General features: G+C 39.8%; 1 protein-coding gene across 1 annotated transcript; it reads left to right on the top strand.

Moving 5' to 3' along the window:
• Positions 1–1,823: 1,823 nt before the first annotated feature.
• Positions 1,824–23,434, top strand: itpkcb (inositol-trisphosphate 3-kinase Cb). Its single transcript, XM_058079260.2, has 7 exons — positions 1,824–3,124; positions 16,209–16,308; positions 17,147–17,360; positions 19,191–19,395; positions 20,275–20,376; positions 21,856–21,927; positions 22,073–23,434. The coding sequence occupies exons 1-7, from the start codon at positions 2,033–2,035 to the stop codon at positions 22,286–22,288; spliced, it is 2,001 nt and encodes a 666-aa protein (XP_057935243.2). The 5' UTR covers positions 1,824–2,032; the 3' UTR covers positions 22,289–23,434.
• The last annotated feature ends 1,053 nt before the right edge of the window (positions 23,435–24,487 follow it).

Genomic DNA, 24,487 nt, shown 5'->3' with positions numbered 1-24,487 from the left:
GTTCTTGCTGTGTTATTCAAATTAGGACTAATCCATTGTCAGTCATTCTCTTTTGTTTTGTTTTTCTCTCCGAGTAGGTGAACTGCAAGATTGTCAGGTAGTTAAATGAACCTAAATGAACTAAGGTTTTTGCAGTTCTGTCATATACAACATCTTTGACTCATGTTTTTGCACTAGGTCCTTAAATACTCCTGTCACATTGAGGTTGTATGACTGTTATTTTTTAATAGTTGTTCCTTCAAAACGGCAAAATGTCTCGTTGCTGTTGGATCTTTGACTATAACTTTTTTTTGCAGGAGATTCCGAAAAACCTAAATGCTTTCCTGTCATTGGAGGATCTTTCAATAGTGTTTTTGTCCATGCATCCATCCATTCATTTTCTGTACCCCTTATCCTCACAAGGGTCGTGGGCATGCTGGAGCCTATCCCAGCTATAGTGTTTTTGTAATATTCCCAAAACCAGCAGCGTGCTCCTGTCCTGTCAAGGATCTTTTACGAGCATATTTGATGTGTATTCCTGAAAACATTAGCACACTCCTTTCACCGGAGGATCTTTGACTAGCATTTTTGTTTTTAGTACAGTCGTCCCTTGATTATCGGTTCTTAATAAACTGGATATTTGTAGTTATTTGTTCTAAACTTGAGAAAGTGTTTCAAACAGTGGGGAAGAAAGAAAGTAAGACAAACACATACCACTTCCACACTGAATGGGAGGAGAACAGGGGAAAACCTGTTTATGACTTTCTCAATAAGTAATTAGCTAGTTACCCTCCTATTTATTTGTTCTAAACTTGAGAGTGTGTTTCAAACAGAGTGGGGAAGAAAGAAAGCAAAACAAAAGCATACCACTTCCACACTGAATGTGAGGAGAACAGGGGAAAACCTGTTTATGACTTTCTCAATAAATAATTAACTAGTTACCCTCCTATTTATTTGTTCTAAACTAAAACTAAATGTGTTTCAAACAGAGTGGGGAAGAAAGAAAGCAAAACAAAAGCATACCACTTCCACACTGAATGGGAGGAGAACAGGAGAAAAAAATGTTTAGGACATTCTCAATAAGTAATTAACTAGTTACCCTCCTATTTATTTGTTCTAAACTAAAACTAAATGTGTTTCAAACAGAGTGGGGAAGAAAGACAAAGTAAGACAAAAACATACCACTTCCACACTGAGTGGGAGGAGAACCTTTTTTTCTCTATCTCTATCATGTAGGATGTGTCATGGTTGACTCCATATAAGGTACTGTAATCATGTTTCATCAATGTAAAATTACTGACACCAAGTGACTAGAATTCTACATTTAACTTGTGACCATAGTCAACGACAAAACAGCAATCATTTATTCATTAATGTTTGGAAAAATGCAATCGAGCAAGGGAGCGATGTTCCAACTGTGATGTGGTGAGGGACGACTGTATTCTTAAAACCAGAAGAACACTGCTGTCATAAAGAGGATCTTTGACTAGCCTTTTTCTAGAGCCTATCAAGACCATCAAGAGCGTATTGATGATCTTTGCCTAGCGTTTTTGCAGTGCATTGCTCACAACAGTAGCATGCTCCTGTCATATATAGAGGATCTTTTTTAGCAGGTTTCATATCTGTACAACAGCAAAGTGCTGCTGTTGTGCAGATATGACTTCATTGAATGGCTATGAGTTGGTGAACCAATGCAACTGTTACATTGTCCAGTCACAGGAGGGCAGTGTTACGTTGGTGAAGTCTGATTGTTAAATCTACTATTGTCAGGTAATTATAGATGTTTGAATGAATAGGCGTTGTGGAAACCAGTAATTAGTGTTTGCCGTTTGTGCAATGAAGTAAATTGTCATTTTTCAAATGCACTTAATTGTAGTAAGTCTCTCTCTGCTGAAGGCTGAAGGAAGAATGTAAGATTTTCCGAGGTTGGACTGAATGACTAATGATTTGCTGTGCATAACTAATGGTAAGTCTGTAGTAGGTTTCAACTTTTTATCTTCGCAATCCACAGCAAAGGGTGTGTCTGGAGCTGCTCACTTCTACGGCCAGCGGGATGGGCCAAACTCGCTCGACTCCCTCGCACACCACCACCACCACTACTACCACCACCACCACCCCTGGCAGAGCGCTATGGAAAGCCATCCAGGCGACCCGGCCGCTCGACAATCGTAGCGCAAGGAGCGGGAGAAAGCGTCGTACTTTCCGGTTACACGGGAACCCGATGAAAAACCAAGCTTTATCGTGTTTGGGAAGAAGAAAGCGAGACTCCAGCCCGACGAGAACGGAGCCGAGCTGGGAAAGCCGAGCCGGAGATCCAGCCGCTCGCCTCGAACGCAGGGAGGGAAAGTTACCCAGAGACGAGGCCGTGTCGGCGGCAGAGGAGCAGAGAGTCACTACCGGTGGATTTTTGGAGGCACCGCAGAGCCGAGATGTCAGAAATCAAGCTTGTGTCGAAAGCGGGGAGAGGACTGTTATCCCGTCCGATGAACCAAGTGTTGAAACGCGGAGCGGGGGAGTTAGCACTGCGGGCTTTCAGGAGACTATAGCCGTGCAGGAGGACCATGCATCGGACCTCTCGATGAGGACCATGGACGAGCAGCCGCTGTGGGGAAGCAGCCAGGATTGTGTGGCGTCGCCATTTGGAGAAATGAGCGGGAATGATGTGGACTCTTCTCGGACTTTAACAAACTTACATTCAGGTGTGGACGATTTGACTAAAACCGATTTAGTCGCTGCCAATTGTCCACACTCGTCAAGCCAAGACACAAACACTGTGGTTGATGGTGAAATGCAAATCGGTACCGATGAGCCTCCCCAGATTCAAACGTACCCGGGTACCATACCTAAACTCATCATCACGCGGGACCCCAGCCCCAGTCGGCCACAGGAGTCACCCACCAAGCTCACCATACGTAGCGGGTCGTGCTTTGAGCTTCACCCGGACGACGAGTCCCCCTGCTCGGACAGTGGATGCGGAGGGTCTCCGGCACTGATGCATTCCCTGAGGAAGCTGTCCAACTCCTCTTCTCTTGGTCTGTCCTCAGCCTCATCCTTTGAGGAGTCAGAGGACGACTTCACCGGCAGCGACATCGAGTCCAGCCTGTCCCCAACCAGGTCCTTGTGCAGCCCGGACGATGGATCAGTGGTAAGTGTCCTGTTCAACCATAGCATGTACTGTGATTTGACATAGAAGTCTGATTGGCAAAAAAAAAACACATCCCCATTGCTAATATTGTGTTTGTATTATTATTTAAGTTGTCAACAAAGAACTATTTTGCACTATGTTGGGTTTATTACTAACTACACTGGCCTTCTTCCTGCATTGGGCTACTATTTGTTTCATTTGCTGGCTGAAATACTCAACTTGCATTTGTCAACACATTCCTATATATTGGCAAAGAATATTCCATATTCCATTCCTAGACTGTGATGCACCTAAATTTTATGTAAAAATAATCCCAAAGTCATTCACACTGTACACACAATACATGAAGGAGAAAAAAATACAGTAATAAAAGTGTACAGTTAAAGAGTTTTGTGATTTCCGAGTGTGGAATGGAATTGAATGGCCCTTATTGTCATTATACAAGATATACAATGAGATTGGAGAGCTTCTCCTTTCAGTGCAGTAGTCAAGTTAGAAAAAAAAGTATATAGAAGTAGAGTAAAAAAAAAGACAATTTAACAAGATATGTACAAGATATCCAAAATATACACATAGTATTGCACAGGAGCATATGCAGGATATATCGGATTCAATTGTTCCCACTGGTTTTGTCCGATATAAGCGAAATCCGTTATATGCGTATACCGGAAAATGTCAGTTTTACCGGATATAAATCCGATATATGCGTAAATCGGATTTTATCCGTTATAAAAAGGCACTTCCTTGACTATGTTTCCAATGTACCTGGACGCGCAGGCAACGCTGCAAATGACGTCGTATAGCGGCTTGTCACGAGTCGGCGAATCGGAGCGCCACGATGCGGCCATCCGATATATGCGAGGGAAATTTAATGGAAATGCATTGGAACGGGACTGGAGATTTTGTCCGAAATAGGCGAAATCCGTTATAAAAAATCCGATATATGCAATGAATTTTTATTGGAAATGCATTACAGAAAAATCGGTTATTTTTTATCTGTCCATTGTGGGCGAATTTCCGATATATCCGAGTCCGATATATCCAAGGTTTACTGTATATTAATTTTAGTGCAATGGTAAAAGGGTCATAGTGCAAATAATGACTGGTGTATACAGGTGAGTAAAGTAACATATGAGTGTATTGTATTGGGTTGTTAAATAAATAAATATGATTGAGGTAGTAACAGAGGCAGTGATGGAAATATTGCACATTTGCATTATGCTAATGACCCGGTACGTTGTATGTCTGAGTTCAGGGTGGTGATGGCTCTTGGGAAGAAGCTGTTTCTCAGTCTGCTGTTTGGCTGTGTGCAGAGAGTTTGCTGATGTTGTTTTGGCGTGGTTCAGCCTGTTTTTGTTTTTGCGATCAAGAGATTGTTCATCCAGCACCTCCATGTCGAGCAAGTCTCATGTTTATGGGTCAAAATTCAAAATGTTTAATTTATGGGCGTGCATACATAAACCTGGAAAGGACGGAACACCATTAAACCGAGGACCACCTGTTTATTGGATTGTGATGACTCAGACTACCTGACACACCTGTACAGGTGCGCCTATACACATGGCACGACTGCTGCCAGTGGAAATGTTACTCAGATGGCATGTTTGTCCCACGTTATTAATTAACACTTAATCATGGTAAGGGCACACCAACTACGTCAAATCTCTTACTTCCTCAATTACTACCATGTCTCAAGTGTTGACATGAGAAGAGGAAGGCTTTTAAGCCACATTTCACAGGTAGTGAACCTAGATTCCACTGCTAAATAGTGTGCAAAAACAGCAGCATGACATAGTGTGTAACGTACAACAAGGTCTTATCTGCAAACAAGAAACACAAACCTCTACGCGTGCATCCTTTCTTTGTCATAAACCAGATCTACCCCATTCTATGAGCTGACTGGAGTTCGTTCTGCAGTCAAACCTTCAACGTCAAATCCAAGCTGCCTCAGGATGCTTTTGAAACAACCTTTCGTTATTATATCAATTTGTTCCAGGGTCGAATGTTATCATCAGAGGCTTTATGAACTGTATGGATAAGTAGAATACTTTTATTGTCACTAAACACATGTACAATGAGATTTAAAGCAGCTTCTTCTCTGTGCAGACACATATGTTAATATAAAAAAAACATAGAATAATGTTTACACAATATATACACATTTACAACATAGACAACAATATCCATTCCAGAAAGGTAAGAATGAGGTGATATGTTAATGAATACAAGAAGGTGGTATGCTATTGCGCAGTGTTTAAGTCTTACAGTATTTGATATTGCACATTTGTACACAGAGGGAAGAGTTGCGTCTGCATTTTGGAGTTCAGTGGGGTTATTACTTTGGGGAAAACACGGTTCTTCATGCTGGTGGTCCTTGTTTTGACACTCCTGTAGCTCATCTATTGTGCAAAATGTACTATGTAGGTACTATGTACCAAAAATGTATCATCTCCTACTTCAGTTCCAGGTTTTCAAGGTTTTCATCATGAAGGAAAAAACTTATTCTGTCCTTGCAACTAGATGAACTCACCATAGTCTTCAGCACACATCTTAAAGCACGCTTGTAAACATTATATCACATTAACGTTTTGTCAATTTCTCTGAGATTCCGAGTTTAGCGAAATGTTCTTTGAAAGCGGAGACCATAGGTCGACAATTTGGTGTCACTGTGTGGTTACAATAGGCTGTAACATAACATTATAGGCTGTAAACATAACGTTTATTACTAATGTTTACCAAATTGCCATCATTCATTCATTCATTTTCTACCGCTTATCCTCATGAGGGTCGCGGGGGCGCTGTAGCCTATCCTAGCTGTCTTGGGGCGAGAGGCGGGGTACACCCTGGACTGGTCGCCAGCCAATCACAGGGCACATATAGACAAACAACCATTCACACTCACATTCATACCTATGGACAATTTGGAGTCGCCAATTAACCTAGCATGTTTTTGGAATGTGGGGGGAAACCGGAGTACCTGGAGAAAACCCATGCATGCACGGGGAGAACATGCAAACTCCACACAGAGGTGGCAGAGGGTGGAATTGAACCCGGGTCTCTTAGCTGTGAGGTCTACACGTCCGCCGTGAAGCCATCATTTCTGACAAAACCATAATTAATGAAGGTGTGTGTCATAGCAGGAAGAGAGCAAAATTTGAATGTACACACCCCGAGGGCGTACCTAATCACGGCAGATGGCACCTTCAATGATAAATACATAATATAACGTAATAAAATTCAATATTTTCAGCATCAAACCCTTGATGAACTCTATTTAATCTGAACCCATGTTTGACTGTTTTGTCCCGCTTGCCAATTCAGCTCTTTTTCTATTTACCTAACATTTGCTATCAAAGCTATCTCGAAGGCACTGACACAAAGACTTTTTTTTTAAAAAAAAAAAAAAAAAAAAAGAAAGTTCCATGTTTCCTCTCACTCAGGAAGCTGTGATACACTATGTGACAGAAATTCTTGGAATAACACCTTGCAAAAACAGGATACTGCGACTGGAGTTGAGTTCAGTTCACCTCGCTGTTGTTGCACACGATGAATGATAAACAATATTTACACCCTTCCCAAAATTAAGTAGCCATTCATAGTTGTGCTGTAATCTACTACAGTTTACCCTGCTACCCGTCCATTCATTATTTTAATCATGCATAATTATTACATTCTTGAAAGATTACCAATAGTCTCTGCTGTCTATGTTAGCTCGGGACAGTAAATGCTGTAATTATAGCTGGGGCGTTTATTTACCTAAACCACAAAGAGGTCTGGGCGTCAACTGTTTTTTTCCGATATTAAAAAACCCATTATATACACACACACAGTGGAACCCGCTTATCTCGACACCTATTAGACTCTCAAACTACGTCGACATAAATGGTTGCTGACATTTCGGAAAAGATACCGATCTAAACCAAAACTAACCATTGCCTGTACATTTTGTGACTTTTACCAGAGATGTAAGCAGAATGGCCTAAGTACCAGATTTGGTACTTAAATATGTAGTGATCGTACGATCGAGTTAAGAGTCAGAAAAATCAGTTAAGTAGGATTCAATATGAATAAATCCAATATTTTTGTAGCTAGACCATAGAAAACCTGTTTATGACCATCTAAAAACATTTTAACATTATTAGAAACCTGTAAACATGAAATAACACCCTTATAGTCACCTTTATACTAGTATTGGCTGTAGTTTGTAGTGGACATGATGAGCAAGTTAAAAAATGGGCTAGTTAAAAAAGTCATTCATTGCTCTTCATCTTCGTCTTCATCTTCATTGGTTTTCTTCAGTGTCGGAATTTCACAGCCTCATAATTCCTTCATCACATACGTTGTCAGCAACTCTCTTTCTTTTGTTGTTACTCTCATTTGGCACTTACGTATATCTTGATGCAAATTAGCACTTGAGCTTGTCCTGTCCATCAAAATATGTTGGCACTGAAAAAAAACATGAAAATAATATTTATGTACAATTGACAGTTTCCACTTTTCTGCACGGCGGACGAGTGGTTAGCGCGCAGACCTCACAGCTAGGAGACCATAGTTCAATCCCACCCTCGGCCACCTCTGTGTGGAGTTTGCATGTTCTCCCCGTGCATGCGTGGGTTTTCTCCGGGTACTCCGGTTTCGGGTACTCCGGGTACTCCGGTTTCGGATACTCTCCGGGTACTCCCTTCCAAAAACATGCTAGGTTAATTGGTGATTCCAAATTGTCCATAGGAATGAATGTGAGTGTGAATGGTTGTTTGTCTATATGTGCCCTGTGATTGGCTGGCGACCAGTCCAGGGTGTACCCCGCCTCTCGCCCGAAGACAGCTGGGATAGGCTCCAGCACCCCCGCCACCCTCATGAGGATAAACGGTAGAAAATGAATGAATGAATAAATGAGTTTCCACTTTTAGAACTGTACTGTGTGTGTGTGTGTGTGTGTGTGTGCGCGCACGTGTTTGTGCGTGTGCATGCATTAAAATTTACCTTCAATGCGTAATCTTGTGCACACTACACGGCTCTATGCTTTTTCATTTCCTGGTTGCTGCGCAGCATGTATTTCAATGGAAGAGATGCAGGCCGAGTTCTTAGAAAAGCCCCCTTGTGGCTGTTTTGACAGGTTAAAACTGCACAAAACATGATCTCTTCTGTTGTACAGTTGCAGCATCACCTAAAAGACATCTTTGGGATCGAGCGTTCATAATGGAGAAAAAAAAAGTATAACTGGTAATGGTAATGGTTTTATTTCATTTGAACATGCATCAGATTACAATTGAATGCATCCCATAATCAGTTCACAGTTCCACATGTCCAAAAGGAGTAGGAAGAAACAAAGCTTATTAAATGCTACCCCTCCATCTGGTACTTTTACAATCAGTAACTGTTACATTTGTTCACTTCCTGCTTTCCTAATATAGTTGAAGGTTTTTATAAATTATTTATTTTATTTTTGATTTTTTAAATTTTATTTTTGTCACGTACCGAAGTACAAGGTGATATGAGCATACGTATAATGACATAATGGGTACCATAGTAAGTTACTGTTACATTTGTTCACTTCCTGCTTTCCTAAATACGTCTTTGGTGGCAAATGAGTTAATTAGCCGCATCACTGTACAGTGCAAGTACAGGAGGCTAAAATAATGAGGAGAATTGACGCTGTAATTTGAAATACTGTTTGATAATATTAGTGTGTTAGTGTATTTCGCACAAAAATTGTGATCAAATTCATGTTTGCATTGGTCCACATAATGCGTCACTATAAGTCGGAGTGAACGCTCAGTGTCTTCAGTCGATGAGTGGACGCTGTCATTTACTGGCTATTACATCCACAGCCAGGAAATTTAGCAACCTGAGCACACTTGAGCTGTCGTAACAAACAGGATGACGCAGTCTCAATAGTTTCAGATAAGAGCAGTGGCTTTAATGGTCACATGTTGTCCTGCTCGTCGAGTAAAAAAGCACTTGTGTCAGTTTGAGAGCGAAAAGAGGGCGTGCGTCACGGCTGAAGACTACCAAACCAGTTACAGTTGGTACGCTCTGATGGCTGCAGATACTTGTTCACACATGCACTCTCGTTTGCGATGGCGTATCGTATTCAGAGTTCAGCGTATGTGTGTGTGTGTGTGTGTGTGTCATGGAAAATTGGGCTGAAGGCAAAGTAGGTTGCTAGGCAACGTCTTTGCCATATACGGTACTTTTTTTTCCTTTTTCTTCTTCTTCTCCTCCATTTCTTAATTGCAGCTTGGCACCAAGAGTATCTCGACTGTTTCTGATGTTTGACTGTTACATATACGTGTTGCTTAACCCACTCCATGCACGCATTCAGCCTTTGGTAAAAGATTAATATTTTCCCTCAGAATGTCATGACACACAGTGGAACAGAACACAAGAGGAAAAATGGTGGAAGCCAAGATAAGATTACAGACAGTGAAACTTAAAATGTAGCATACACATGCTACTTCCTATATATGTATATACTGTATATCTATATAGGGTGAGTTTATTATCTGACACATTTGTAGGTTAAATAAAAGGCAAATAAAGTAAAGAAACAAAAAAGTGTTTTTATTTTTTAAAAGTAGATATCATGACCGGAGTTCAATCCCACCCTCGGCCATCTATGTGTGGAGTTTGCATGTTCTCCCCGTGCTTGCGTGGGTTTTCCGGTTTCCTCCCACATTCCAAAAACATGCTAGGTTAATTGGCGACTCCAAATTGTCCATAGGTATGAATGTGAGTGTGAATGGTTGTTAGTCTATATGTGCCCTGTGATTGGCTGGCCACCAGTCCAGGGTGTGCAAGACAGCTGGGATAGGCTCCAGCACACAGTACAAATGTGTCACATTTTGCCTGACCCTGTATATATATTATTATTTATTATTTATTGTTTATTATTTATTATTTATTATTTATTATTATTATTATTATTATTATTATTATTATTATTATTATTATTATTATTATTATTATTATTATTATTATTATTATTATTTATTATTATTTATTATTACACAGGAGCCAGGCAACGACATTTCGTTGGCAATTTCACTGCTGTGTTATTGTGCAATGACAAAGAAAGTCTATGTCTATGTCTAGTAAGAAATCATACTTGTGTTTGGACGACAGACGAACCAATTACTTTCTTTGTGGATTTTTATTTTCAACTTGTCGTACTGACTAGACTGGAGAGATGTTTATGTAAACAGAATAAAGGTAAACATCGTGGCCTCAGCTGACCTCATGTTGCTCTTCTTCAGGTCATAAATGAGTGCCGCCGCTGTGCAATTAGAGCGGGGGTTGTTATTGAGTGGCTCTCTTTGCCAATTTTCCCACGCATGAGCTAGAAAAAAAGCTGATGCGAACCAACAAAGAGCATGCAGAGGTAGATTTAGCTGCTGTGTGCTGACCACTCATGATACCTCAAGTGAGGCTGCTGTCATTTCACTGTTATGTGCATACAGAGTAATTTGTACCAAGGAACTTGATGGAGGAATGCACAGCTCACTTTGTGAAAGATATTTTCCCTTTTGGTGACAGCTTGGAGACGTTTTACATCTTAAATGTATGACTTTTTTTCATGAAAATTTTATAATTTTTCCTAAAAACCTTTATGCAATCTTTCAATTCAATTGACCATTTTGGTAATTTTTTTTCACAATTTTTTTCACAAAACTATTTCACTATTACTATTATAAACAATTAAAAACATATTTTAAAATTGATTTTTCTCCAAAAATAGGCCATTTTGATAAAAGCAACAGCTTATATCAAAGGTGTATTTCCAGGCAAAATAATTATGTTTTTATTATTTTTATGGTTTTATTAAAAAGCTCCTTATTTATTAAGGAGCTTTTTACCAAAATGACCTATTTTCTGTAAACAACAACAACAAAAAATATATATATACATTTTTATGTATATATATATATATATATATATACACCGTATTTTCGACTATAAGTCGCTCCGGAGTATAAGTCGCACAAGGCCAAAAATGCATAATTAGGTTGACAAAAATAAGCCGCATTTTTTGCGGGTAATTTATTTTACAAACTACTTGACCAAAGCCAATATATATATATATATTTAAAAAAATGTAATGGTTTTCATTTGAATGGACAAATAGAAAAAAATGTAAATGAGAGTTTTAAAAAAAAAATCATGATTCAGCATTGAAATCTACAGATTTTTGATTATCCTGTTTTACCAAGATTTCCAGGTTTGCCTACAGCCACGGTGATTTAATGTGAATGTTTATGAACTGGCACTATGTAGAGACCACGTACACCAGGTGTTGACGCATTTACAGTAACCCACTATTATGCCTATTCTTGGTATTACATCAAAAACAAAAGCTAAACAAAATGCAAGATAAGGTCGAGCTTATCCTTGAGATGCACGGATATGCTGTGACCTTGCAAGACATCATGCATGCCAGCCATTTGATTCCGCATATTTTTCCTCTTAAAGCTTGCAGAAGCTTGTATGACTTGTATGACTGCTGGTGCTTTTTGTTGTTTGTTTGTGCCAAATTTACACAACACATACATATGAAGAGTCGCAAACTGCTCAATACTGACAATATGGGGCAAAGGGATGTGGTTTTGATGTATAGAAGTTACAATACAAAATGTGTAACAGTCTATGCAAACCACTGCGAGCGCACACACACCGAGCAGTCATTCCTTTTAGCTGGTGATTGTCGTCTGACAGGTTCTGCATAAACACACGCATGCACGCAAAGACACGCGCACAACTTTCCATCACTTCAAGGTACATTACAATGACTTCCATTCCTTTCCAAATGCAACCTCCGCTTGCTCTTTCATAACCCCCCCAAGCACAACATGCAATTTGCACCTCCATGCCGACCTCCTGTAGGTTTACACACCACTGTGGAATGCAGCACGCAGGCTGAAGATGAGCAGTGGGAGGGAACTGAGGGATCTCGCTTTTCCTACCCCCATGCGGCTAAGAGATTGGCTCCGTGTGGGGGGCTCCAGTGGGGATTATGAAAGAGAACAAAGAAAGAGACGACACATCAGTGGGAGAGACGGTTAAGAAAGAGCGAAAGACAGAAGGGAAATTGAAGTCATTCCAGAAAATAAAGCAGACTAGATTGATTAGAATGTGATGGGATGTTGACACGGGACCTATTTTGTTTGGAATTACCCCAGAGATTTGACAGGAGGATTATGTAGCAGGCGGTGCAAGTCTACACAAGTCGATTGGGAGGCCAAGTCAGAGTTTAGGACGAAGTCAGAGACAACAGCGCCTTGCTGAGGGCCGCCAGTGGAGACTGTTGGTGACAGACGGTGAGGGGTGTAGCCTGCTGGCTTCTTGTGTTGTCTGTGAGGCTGCGTGTCTTCCCCCATTGTAAATGAGGCTGAGAAACGTATTTGTCCTGGCTATACTTGAAGTGCTTTGCTGTAAATCTGTGCAGGTTTTTGATTAACCATTAAAATTCAAGCAGGGTCATAAGAATTGTATAGTTTGGTCACGTAAAACAGTCCCAGTAATGCACTTGTTTATTTGAATGGTGGGCCCTCATTGTTCTAATGGTACCCATTATGTCATTGTATGGTCATATCACCTCGTACTTCGGTACGGGACAAAAAATTAAAAAAAAAAGCTTAAACTATATTAGGAAAGCAGGAAGTGAACAAATGTAACAGTTACTGATTGTAAAAGTACCAGATGGAGGGGTAGGATTTAATAAGCTTTGCTTCTTCCTACTCCTTTTGGACATGTGGAACTGTGAACTGATTATGTGATGCATTCAATTGTAATCATGAGGTCATGAGGTCATGACCATGACTGGCGCTATATCTGTTATTACCGTATTTTCCGGACTATAAGTCACACTTTTTTCATCGGTTGGCTGTTCCTGCGACTTATACTCCAGAGCGACGTATAAATGGAAAAAACTGTTTATGTTACATAAACACTGGACACCTTTTCTGTTCATGTTTATTTTTTGTGTAGCTGAATAACCATTGTGTTAGCATATCTTACACCAATTCAGCCTGTTCTCTATTCTTTTATTAATGTTAGAAGTTCCCTTCCGAGATGACGTAATGTCTGTTTTGGTCAAGTTTGTAAAATAAATTACCCGCAAAAAATGCGACTTATACTCCAGTGCGACTTATGTATGTTTTTTTTTCCCCTAACTATGCATTTTTGGCCTTGTGCGACTTATAGTCCAGAAAATACGGTATATCTCCTCAAGGCCCAGTTCTATGGTAATGGTTGGATTTATTTTGAACATGCATACATATTACATTGGACATTAATAAATCCTACACCCTCAACTGCCGATACACATACTCACTTCCTGTATTCAATACCAGTCAATACAAAATAAAAGTGAATAGCGAACAGCTGGATTTCTGAGAAAAATATTTAAATTGTGATTTATATTCTGTTTATTGTGTTATTTTTGCGCCTCTACATGTTCTGCTTGCACACCTAAAATATGAAGTTAGGGGCCACTGTTTCTGCAGGCCTGATGTGAGACATCTGGCGCTTATCTGCCGGGTTCAGGTCTGGAGACAATGAACCACAGTTCCCCATTGCAGGCAGCACTCAAAACCAAGTATTATGTCGAAAGAACTGGCCCCTGAGAGCATATAGTAAAATGTGGCTATAATGTTGTCATGGTGGACCAACTAGACTTCAGAACAATAAGAACACAAACATACACAGCTCCGTAGTTCTAAAGTTGATGAGCAGAAGAAGACTGCCTGACTCAATTCCAGTCACAAAAAGGGCAAAAGGATATCAACTTTTTTTCAGAAACAAAACAACATGTCGCAAAAGCAATGATGTAATACATCTAACACTCTGGTGTTTCGTCAGCCTTCTCGTGAAGTGACGTTGTTTGGAGTTGTGCGGTGGTTACTCGGATGATGCAATTCAAGGCTCAGTCCACCGGTGTCTACTAGTCACTCTCAATACTGATCTCTGGCGATTTGTGACATTGGCGACTTGTCTGATTGACGGTGCGTAATGCATTTAGAAACAATAACACAGTATTTATTCTATTGGTGGTTGTTTAATTTCCCTCCAAATGTCATGACTTTGTCTTAATGAGTATCTAATGCGTCAACGCCACTCACTGTGACACAGGACAAGCGTCTGGCGGCTCACGATGCTGTACATGAGCGACATAAGTCATTAAATGTCAATTATACATTCAATTACACATATTATTATGTGAACATAGCATTTAGCCAAAAGCATAATCTTGAATGACTAGCATGGAAATGACAAGCTACGCAAATTATATATAGCTTCTCAATAATTAATGGTAGGAAGGAGACTGAAAATTGGTGTTTGTCACCATTTTTAAAAATTGGAATAACCTTAGCTGTTTACATTTCTTGGAGAAATCTTCCGGTCTGAAAAGATAAACTACTGATGTACATAAATATCACTATATTGACACTTACTATGGTACCCATTATGTCATTGTATGGTCATATCACCTCGTACTTCGGTACGTGACAAAAATAAAATAAAAAAAACAAAAACTTGGTTAGCGCGCAGACCTCACAGCTCGTAGACCAAGGTTCAATTCCACCCTCGGCCATCTCTGTGTGGAGTTTGCATGTTCTCCTTCATTCGTGGGTTTTCTCCGGGTACTCCGGTTTCCTCCCACATTCCAAAAACATGCTAGGTTAATTGGCGACTCCAAATTGTCTATAGGTATGAATGTGATTGTGAATGGTTGTTTGTCTATATGTGCCCTGTGATTGGCTGGCAACCAGTCCAGGGTGTACCCCGCCTCTTGCCCGAAGACAGCTGGGATAGGCTCCAGCACCCCCGCGATCCTCGTGAGGAAAAAGCGGTAGAAAATTAATGAATGAATGAAAACAAAAACTTAGTTAGCGCGCATACCTCACAGCTCGGAGACCAGGGTTCAATTCCAACCTCGGCCATCTCTGTGTGGAGTTTGCATGTTCTCCTTCATTCGTGAGTTTTCTCCGGGTACTCCGGTTTCCTCCCACATTCCAAAAACATGCTAGGTTAATTGGCGACTCCAAATTGTCCATAGGTATGAATGTGAGTGTGAATGGTTGTTTGTCTATATGTGCCCTGTGATTGGCTGGCCACCAGTCCAGGGTGTACCCCGCCTCTCGTTCAAAGTCAGCTGGGATAGGCTCCAGCAACCCCTGAGACCCTCGTGCGGAGAAGCGGTGAAAAATGAATGAATGAATGAGTGAAAAACAAAAACTTCAACTATATTAGGAAAGCAGGAAGTGAACAAATGTAACAGTTACTGATTGTAAAAGTAGTAGATGGAGGGGTAGGATTTAATAAGCTTTGCTTCTTCCTACTCCTTTTTGGACATGTGGAACTGTGAACTGATTATGTGATGCGTTCAATTGTAATCTGATGCATGTTCAAATGAAATTAAACCATTACCAAATTAAGCCTGTTTTTCAGGCAAACAAAGGGCTGCTGTTTCTGCTCTGTGCGGACATTGCCGCATGAAGTCACGTTTTATTGTGACAGAGTATCGACACAGCAGCCGGAGAGTCGATACAAGCTGACATGTAAACATGGCGGCGATAGGAAGGGAGGAAGTAAAAGTTCATTTTTACACGGATCACAAGACTGTGACTCATATAAATGTTTATTTTTTTGTCACATAATTCCGGTGCGTTGTCTTTTGTTAATAAAACAACAGCACTTACAAATCACAGTTTTAAGAGGAAAATGCAGCAAATGGTCGCAAGAGTCAAAACAAATGACACATACACACAAATGACTCCCCTAAGTTCTAATCAGTTGTTTGCGTCAAAGCTTCAACTGAACACTGTCCTTGCTGTGTGACTTCCCCACAAAGATAACACACTCTTGTAGACAGTACGACTCTGTTTTACGACACCACGCTGTCGACTTTGGTAAATGTTTTATGAATGGGCTTTGTCAGTGGACTCAAGGGGGAGGATCCGGCCAATGTCTACTACTAAGGTGTGTGTCTGTGTGTGTGTGCCGAGCTCAGTGTTTAGTTTGACTGGCTGACCTGTGAGTGTCGGGAGAAGACAATGACAACTTATTCTTTTTTTCCCTTTTTTAGAATAAGTCGTGGCAGAAGTTGAAGACCATGGTGCACTGGTCCCCTTTTGTTGTGTCCTTTAAGAAGCGCTACCCTTGGGTGCAGCTTGCAGGCCATGCAGGTATGCACACACACACACACACACAAACACAAGCGTTCCTCTTGTGTGTATAAACCAGGGGTCTCAAACTCAATTTACTTGGGGGCCACTGGAGCTAGGGTCTGGGCAAGGATGGGCCGCATCAGGTTTTCCAAAAAAAAAAAAAACGCATTTATTAAAAACAGAAAAATATACAAACTTTTTCAGTGCTTTGATTCTGATTTTCTACAATAAAAACATTCCATTGTTCTCAAATATCTTAATTTTTATTTTTCTGCACAAAATAAGATGAAAAATAAATAAACAAATCAAGAATAAGGAAAATCAATCAATCAATAATAAATAAATAAATATAATAATAATAATGGCAAATAATAAAAACTGAAGAAACCACATATAGTTGGTGGGTAGACAAAGTATTTTTTTCAGATTATAATTAACAAAGCATTATTAGAGCCCTGTAGACATGACAAAACACGACTATAGTCACATTTATACTTTTTTTTATTTACAACATATTGCGCAACTGCAGGGTCTTGAGACACATGCTAACTCGCAAACTAGAGAGCTAGCGACCTAAACGGTAGCCTTCAAGTTATTTCCTTTAAACTTAACTAGCCAAAAACTTACCACTTCCACACGGATAGGGAGGATAACTATTAACAGTTATTTAACCTTTAACATGAACATTAATTAAACGTAATAATTTTTTCTGGGTACATGATACCATACAGCATCTAACATTAAACTTTCATATCAAGGTGGGGGCCTCAAACTAGTGTCCTGCGGGCCACATTTGGCCCACGGGCCGCGTGTTTGAGACCAATGGAATGAACCGTGTATTTTTGCCCAATCCCAGGTAACTTCCAGGCTGGGGAGTATGGTCGCCTGTTAAAGCGATACTGCGAATGCGAGCAGCAGTGCCTGCAGAAGCTGATGAAGGACACGCTGCGGCCCTACGTGCCTGGTTATTATGGGGTGGTGCAGAGAGACGAGCAGGACTATAACCTAATGGACGATCTGCTGGCAGATTTCGACTCGCCTTCCATCATGGATTGTAAGATGGGCAGCAGGTGAGAAGGAGCGGAGACACGAACGCAATCACGGTCCGCAGTCATCGAGTGATGTAACCTTTTATACAAATAAATGTCTGCACTCTTGGCAGATGAGATGGGTATCAGAGTATCGTAACGTCAACACATACATGTCATTACTAATAATTACAAATGACGAATAGACAGGGACAATTGTTTATGGGGATTCCCATCCTGGAAAAAAATGAATTTAAAAGTGTTTCTCACCTTCTTTAGCAATTTTCTGGCACCTGCAACTTTGCATGGCGCGTTATTTGGCAAGTGCACTCAATCAAAAAAATTCATAGACAATGAGTCAGCAAAGTGTTGTTTAGGAACTTGATTTTGGTGCTACGCTACCATACATGGCTAATGGTCGTGTTTATTACCGGCAATATTGTACAAATAGGGACATAACAACAAAGCATATCACAAGCCCACGTATACATGGACACAAATATTCCAGTTGCATTTGGAAAGAATTTAACCTTTGTATACACCTCATTCCAATCCGATTCACACGGGTGGAATATTCCTTTCCCCAATCCGATTCAGGTATCTTGTACCCGCTCAAAAGGAAAGTTGTCAAACTGCGTTCTTCTTCGTGGTGTTTTTCTTCTTCTGTTGTTTATTGCCGGTTGGCAAGCAGCTTTCAGTGTGTGCATTACCGCCATCTGTGGAACAGAATCTAACACCCTTCTATACTTATATATATATATATATATATATATATATATATATATATATATATAGATAAGCGTGAACATGAACATCACGTGATACCCACTTCCTCTGGTTTTTCTTTCACTTGTTGGAATGCCAGTTTTTCCTTCGTCCCAGTCTTGAAATTTAGTTTGAATCATAATCGAACAACATCTCGAGCCGCATGTTACATTATATCTCAGCATTCGCTGAAAGAACATACCCGGGAACGGGAAAAGATAAAGTTCAATCTTGCTAATATTTTATAATTAAGCTCGGCACATGTTTTATATAGATATGTATTTTCTTTTTTAATAAAACTGGACTTGTGAATGGCGTATAGAAGGGTTTAGATTCTGTTCCACAGATGGCGGTAATGCACACGAAAGCTGCTTGCCAACCGCCAATAAACAACAGAAGAAGAAAAACACCACGAAGAAGAACGCAGTCTGACAACTTTCTGTTTGAGCGGGTACAAGATACCTCAATCGGATTGGGGAAAGGAATATTCCACCCCTGTGAATCCCATTATACATTCTGTTGTTTTTTGGCGGTTGGCAAGCAGCTTTCAGTGTGCATTACCGCCATCTGTGGAACAGAATCTAAACCCATCTATACTTATATATAGATATACATATATAGATATATCTATATAAAACATGTCCCAAATTTAGTTATAAAATATTAGCAAGATTGAATTTGATCTTTTCCTGTTTAAAGTTCTTTCAGCGCATGCTCAGGTATGACGTAACACGCAACTCCAGACGATCTTCGGTTTTAAGAATGGAGGCAAGCAATCGGCACTGGACTGCTGTGGAAAGTTTGTTTTTGATTCAAACTAATTTCAAGACCGGGACGAACGAAAAACTGGCAATACGGAGTTATTCCAACAAGTGAAAGAAAAACTCGGGGAAGTCGGTATCACGTGATGTTGATGTTTACGTTTTACTGCGCATGCCCCATTGACTATTCTGGTTGATTATAGCGGCGCATGTAGACAAGAGATTGGAATATTCCTTTCCATGTATACCATTGCTTTCAGAAAGGTCTTTCGGAAAGATTCCATTCGGAAAGAGGAAAAAATCCTCAAGTAAACGTGGCTAATGACAAAACTTTTTTTGTTGCCAGGACCTATTTGGAGGAAGAGCTGATGAAAGCAAGAGAACGCCCACGTTTGCGAAAGGACATGTACGAAAAGATGGTTGCCGTGGATCCTGGGGCCCCGACTGTGCAGGAGAGGGCCCAGCAGGGCGTCCTCAAGCCCAGATACATGCAGTGGAGGGAGACGCTCAGCTCAACGGCCACACTGGGATTCCGCATTGAGGGCATCAAGGTGAGAAATGAACTCTTCAAGTACACGACAATGAAAAGGTTGGGAAACAGTTGATTTTTATTTAAAAATGTAAAAATGTAAAAATGTAAAAATGTAAAAATGTAAAAATGTAAAAATGTAAAAATGTAAAAATTTTAAAATTTTAAAATTTTAAAATTTTAAATTGGGCGGCACGGAGGTCTAGTGGTTAGCACGCAGACCTCACAGCTAGGAGACCAGGGTTCAATTGATTGATTTATTTTTACATTTTTAAATTGGGCGGCACGGCGTTCTAGTGGTTAGCGCGCAGACCTCACAGCTAGGAGACCAGGGTTCAATTCCACCCTCGGCCATCTCTGTGTGGAGTTTGCATGTTCTCCCCGTGCATGCGTGGGTTTTCTCCGGGTACTCCGGTTTCCTCCCACATTCCAAAAACATGCTAGGTTAATTGGCAACTCCAAATTGTCCATAGGTATGAATGTGAGTGTGAATGGTTGTTTGTCTATATGTGCCCTGTGATTGGCTGGCGACCAGTTCAGGGTGTACCCCGCCTCTTGCCCAAAGACAGCTGGGATAGGCTCCAGCACCCCCGCGACCCTCGTGAGGAAAAAGCGGTAGAAAATGAATGAATGAATTAATTAATTTTTTTAATTAATTTTTTTTTTTAATTTTTTTTAATTTTTTTAATTTTTTTAATTTTTAAATTTTAAAAAAGTCAGCATACCATAACAGAAAAGCATTTTAAAGAGATACATCATGGGCGACATTATCCTCGGGATAATTTGAGCGAACAAACATGTTATTAAGACACCTATGACATGCATTAATCTGGTGGAAAAAAAATGCAAATATATCTTCTTTAGATATTTCATCCAATCAGTGGCTTCTTTTCTTCTACAGAAAGCCGACGGAACCTGCAACACCAACTTTAAGACGACCAAACTCAAAGAGCAAGTGATGCAAGCCTTGGAGGACTTTGTTGATGGAAACATTCAGACGCTGGTGTGTTTCCAACAGCTCTCCAAATTAGAATAATTAACTTTTTTTTTTTTTATACTTTATTTTTATTTATTTTTATATTTTTCTAAACAAAACGTCAACCGCAATACAAACAAAAAGGGGGGCACTGGACATACACATCACACAATTTGGTTATCCCACATTCCCTGTCATGGTGCAATTTGAGTAATTTCCTTGATTTTGTCCGTGAACAGTGTCCATTTCACCCATTTTTCTCCACACATGTCTTCTTCAGTCCTCAATCTATGTGTTGACAGTTCCATGTCATGTATTGCGTTCATCACACAAAGCCAGTCCTCCAATAGCGGGGGTCTTGGGTTAAGCCATTTTTTGGTAATGGCTTTTTTACATGCTACCAACATGATTTTATACAGATACCTATCTTTTCTTGACACAAGGTCTCCCACCAGGTGGCCCAGATACAATGTCTCACATGAAAAAGTCACACTGTAACCCAAAATCCTCTCCATGGTTTTACATACCCTCTTCCAAAAATTAATGATACAGTAAAGTCTCGTTATATCGATATTGTCGAGAGTCGGAAAAAATATCGATATAACCGGACTGTCGATATATCCGATCCTGCGCTGAACTGCATTAAAAGTGGGCAATAATGCACTCGACATTGTTCTATAGTATAGAACATTGTTTTCTATAGTATAGAACAATGTCGAGCAGCTTAAATCAATCTTTGCTTAAGGATTTCAATACCAAAAAAGAACACGGCGAACGGCTGCTTCCAGTCAACTTTATAAAAAAAAAGATTTTGTATCGATATAAGCAGACCAAATTGGCTGGCGGGAGATGAAAAGGGCATCGTAGTAACCGGATTATCATAATAACCGGGTATCGTACTAACGGAACTAATTATATCATAAAAGACTAGAAATTTGCCGGGAAATGAAAATAGTATCGTAATAAGTAGTAGTTCGATATAACCGATATCGATATAACAAGACTTTACTGCATTTGGGCAAAGCCAGAAGACATGTGAATGGTTGACATTGACTGTACCACACTGACGCCAACATGGCTGGGTAACCTTAACATATTTTTGTTTAATTTCTGGTGTAATGAAAAATCTAATTATATTCTTCCAGAAATGCTCCCTCCACACCCGAGATGATGTTGTGGTGTTTTGGGTCATAATCATACCCAACCATTCAGTTTCTGTAATGTTTGTTTTGAGCTCTTTTTCCCATTTTTCTTTAATATAATGAGTATTTGCCTTTTCTCTCCGTTAAATTTTGTGGATACTATCTTCGTAGTTTTGGATTTGTAGGAAGACATTGCCATTTGAATCAGCCCATGTCTTCTTCTATTCATCTAGAATTTTATTTTCCTGTCATAATAATTAGAATAATTAACTTTAATGATGTATTTAATAGCTTTTAAATACATCTTTTTTTTTTTCTTGTCCGTATTGTAACGTTTTTTGTAATGTCTATTTCCGCTCTCCAGAAGCTCTACCTGCAGCGACTGGAGGAACTTCGGTCCGTGCTGGAGCAGTCGCATTTCTTCAAGACACACGAGGTTAACACACACACACACACACACACACACACACATCAAAATACCTGAAGAACTTGTTGACCCAGTGAGAGATTTTGTGACATTTTCCGATCAGTGCCTTTCTATCTTAAACATGTCATCATCATGTCATCTCTTCTTCTTCCAGGTGGTAGGAAGCTCTCTATTATTCGTGCACGACGCCTCGGGGAAGGCCCGTGTGTGGATGATTGACTTTGGGAAAACCGTTCCCCTTCCCGCACCCAAGACTCTGGACCACAGGACCCCGTGGGTGGAGGGCAACCAGGAAGATGGCTACCTGTGGGGACTGGACAACCTCATAGACATCTTCATCTCCATGCTTCCGCAATCTCTGACATCTTGAGTGGGGAATTTGTCATGGAAAAGAGGACAAGGAGAGTTTCACAACTGGAAAACTGTGGACTTCCACTTTTTTTCCGGGTTGTACCTTTTGTGGGAATTTACTGCAAAGTGGAAATTTGTCAAAAGGTCCGGTATCGTACTTCCGCTTAGAGACTACTTGGTTGGAAAATGTGCGTAAACTGCAGTGATAAGACTTTAAAAAAAATCGTTTCTTGCTGCCTCGGAGGTGATTGCAACACTAAAACCCTGGTCAAAACCTTGTGTAAATACAAATTATTTAATTTTTCTGGCCTTTATATAACCTGCTTATATTCTTTGTACAATGCCTGTGCAGTTTTTTTTTTAATCTCTGATTTTTTTCTCCCACTGACCTCTACCAGAAGCATTTTTATATAACAACAATCAAAGCAACGGTACGTGATTTTTTTTTTTTTTTTTTTTTGGGGGGGGGGGTTTGTTTGTCACGAATCTGCATACAAACAACAGTCTCACGGCACAATGCATCCTCAGAAAGCCATGGAAACAAAACAAGACGTGCCTGTGTTGTGCGTTTTAAGCTAGTAAGCTGCACTCGGGTTTTACACACTCTTAATAAGGATATTGCGCTGTTGCGTAACATTTCCAGTGACGCTCGAGCCATAAAAGGAAGATTTAAAACTGGACTGAACTCATTAAAGTGATGAGTTTTTTTTTTCATATGCTGATCTTTTAACTGGATCGATTTAGAAGAAAACAGCAGCAGTGGAAATAAATGCTGTCGGCGTCTTTGATTGGAGTAAATAATAACGTCAACTAATGGCTTCCTGTTGTCCTTCGACTATGCATAGACTGTTCAAACTAAATGACTTCCGATTATCAGGAGCCATCCTCACCTCCGAAAAGGAAACAAAACTGGCACCGAGCGGCACGGTTTTGTGTTTACAAAGTGTTATACGACTTCTACTTCCATGCGTGTATAAGCAAGCGTTAACAGGGTGTCTTTTTTTTTCTAACTGGGAGTTTTGTAATGTGAGGAAACTGGATTCAATAACATTTTATATTCTGTAAGCGCATTTTTTAATGTCAGAAAAATTACAGGTCACGTTTTGATATGAGATCCCTGCTTTGTCATGAAGGTAACGGATTGCAATAAACTGGAAATAAGATTTGTTAGAGTCAGGGTTTATTTTCTTTACACTGTGTGTGTGTGTGTGTGTTTGTGTGTGTTTGTGTGTATACAGCAGGGGTCTCAAACTTATTTTACTTGGGGGGGGGCCACTGGAGCTAGGGTCTGGGTGAGGCTGGGCCGCATCAGGTTTTCCAAAAAAAAAAAAAAACGCATTTATTAAAAACAGAAAAATTAATAAATTTTGCTTTGGTTCCGATTTTCTACAAGAAAAGTTCTGATAAAACATTCCACTGTTCTCAAATATCTTACTTTATTTTTCTACACAAAATAAGATTAAAAATAAATAAACAAATCAAGAATAAAGGAAAATCAATCAATCAGTAATAAATAAATATAATAATAATAATGGCAAATAATAAAAACTGAAGAAACCACATATAGTTGGTGGGTAGACAAATTATTTTTTTCAGATTATAATTAACAAAGCATTATTAGAGCCCTGTAGACATGACAAAACACGACTATAGTCACATTTATACTCTTTATTTACAACATATTGCGCAACTGCAGGGTCTTGAGACACATGCTAACTCGCAAACTAGAGAGCTAGCGACCTAAACGGTAGCCTTCAAGTTATTTCCTTTAAACTTAAATAGCCAAAAACTTACCACTTCCACACGGATAGGGAGGATAACTATTAACAGTTATTTAACCTTTAACATGAACATTAATCAAACGTAATAATTTTTTCTGGGTACATGATACCATACAGCATCCATATCAAACTTGCGCGGGCCGCACTAACATTAAACTTTCATATCAAGGCGGGGGCCTCAAACTAGTGTCCTGCGGGCCGCGTGTTTGAGACCCCTGGTATACAGTATATAAACTTACAGCTCAAAAAGCACCATAAAGATCAGCTCATTTATAGCACACAATATACATGAGCTTGAAAAATCTTCCAAGATTAAACACTTTTTAACATGGACGGGTTAGCATGCTAACACCTATAAAAAAAGCACTAAGTGCTTACCTTAGAATATGCTAAAAATGTTAGTATAATTATGTTAGTACGCTAACATGAATATGCTA

This window comes from Doryrhamphus excisus, linkage group LG8 (genome assembly GCF_037039965.1).
Source record: "Doryrhamphus excisus strain RoL-2023G ecotype Guam linkage group LG8, RoL_Dexc_Guam_v1.1, whole genome shotgun sequence".
Classification (NCBI taxonomy): Eukaryota; Metazoa; Chordata; class Actinopteri; order Syngnathiformes; family Syngnathidae; genus Doryrhamphus; species Doryrhamphus excisus.
Note: the sequence above shows the minus strand (reverse complement) of the source record. Positions and strands in the feature narration are given on the sequence as shown.

What these genes read in the sequence shown, in the direction of transcription:
- itpkcb (XM_058079260.2), top strand. Translation starts at nt 2,033, where the DNA reads ATGGGCCAAACTCGCTCGACTCCCTCGCACACCACCACCACCACTACT. An exon ending in GATTGTAAGATGGGCAGCAG is followed by an intron (nt 17,361 to 19,190) that starts GTGAGAAGGAGC and finishes TTTTGTTGCCAG; the next exon opens with GACCTATTTGGAGGAAGAGC. An exon ending in TCCGCATTGAGGGCATCAAG is followed by an intron (nt 19,396 to 20,274) that starts GTGAGAAATGAA and finishes TTTCTTCTACAG; the next exon opens with AAAGCCGACGGAACCTGCAA.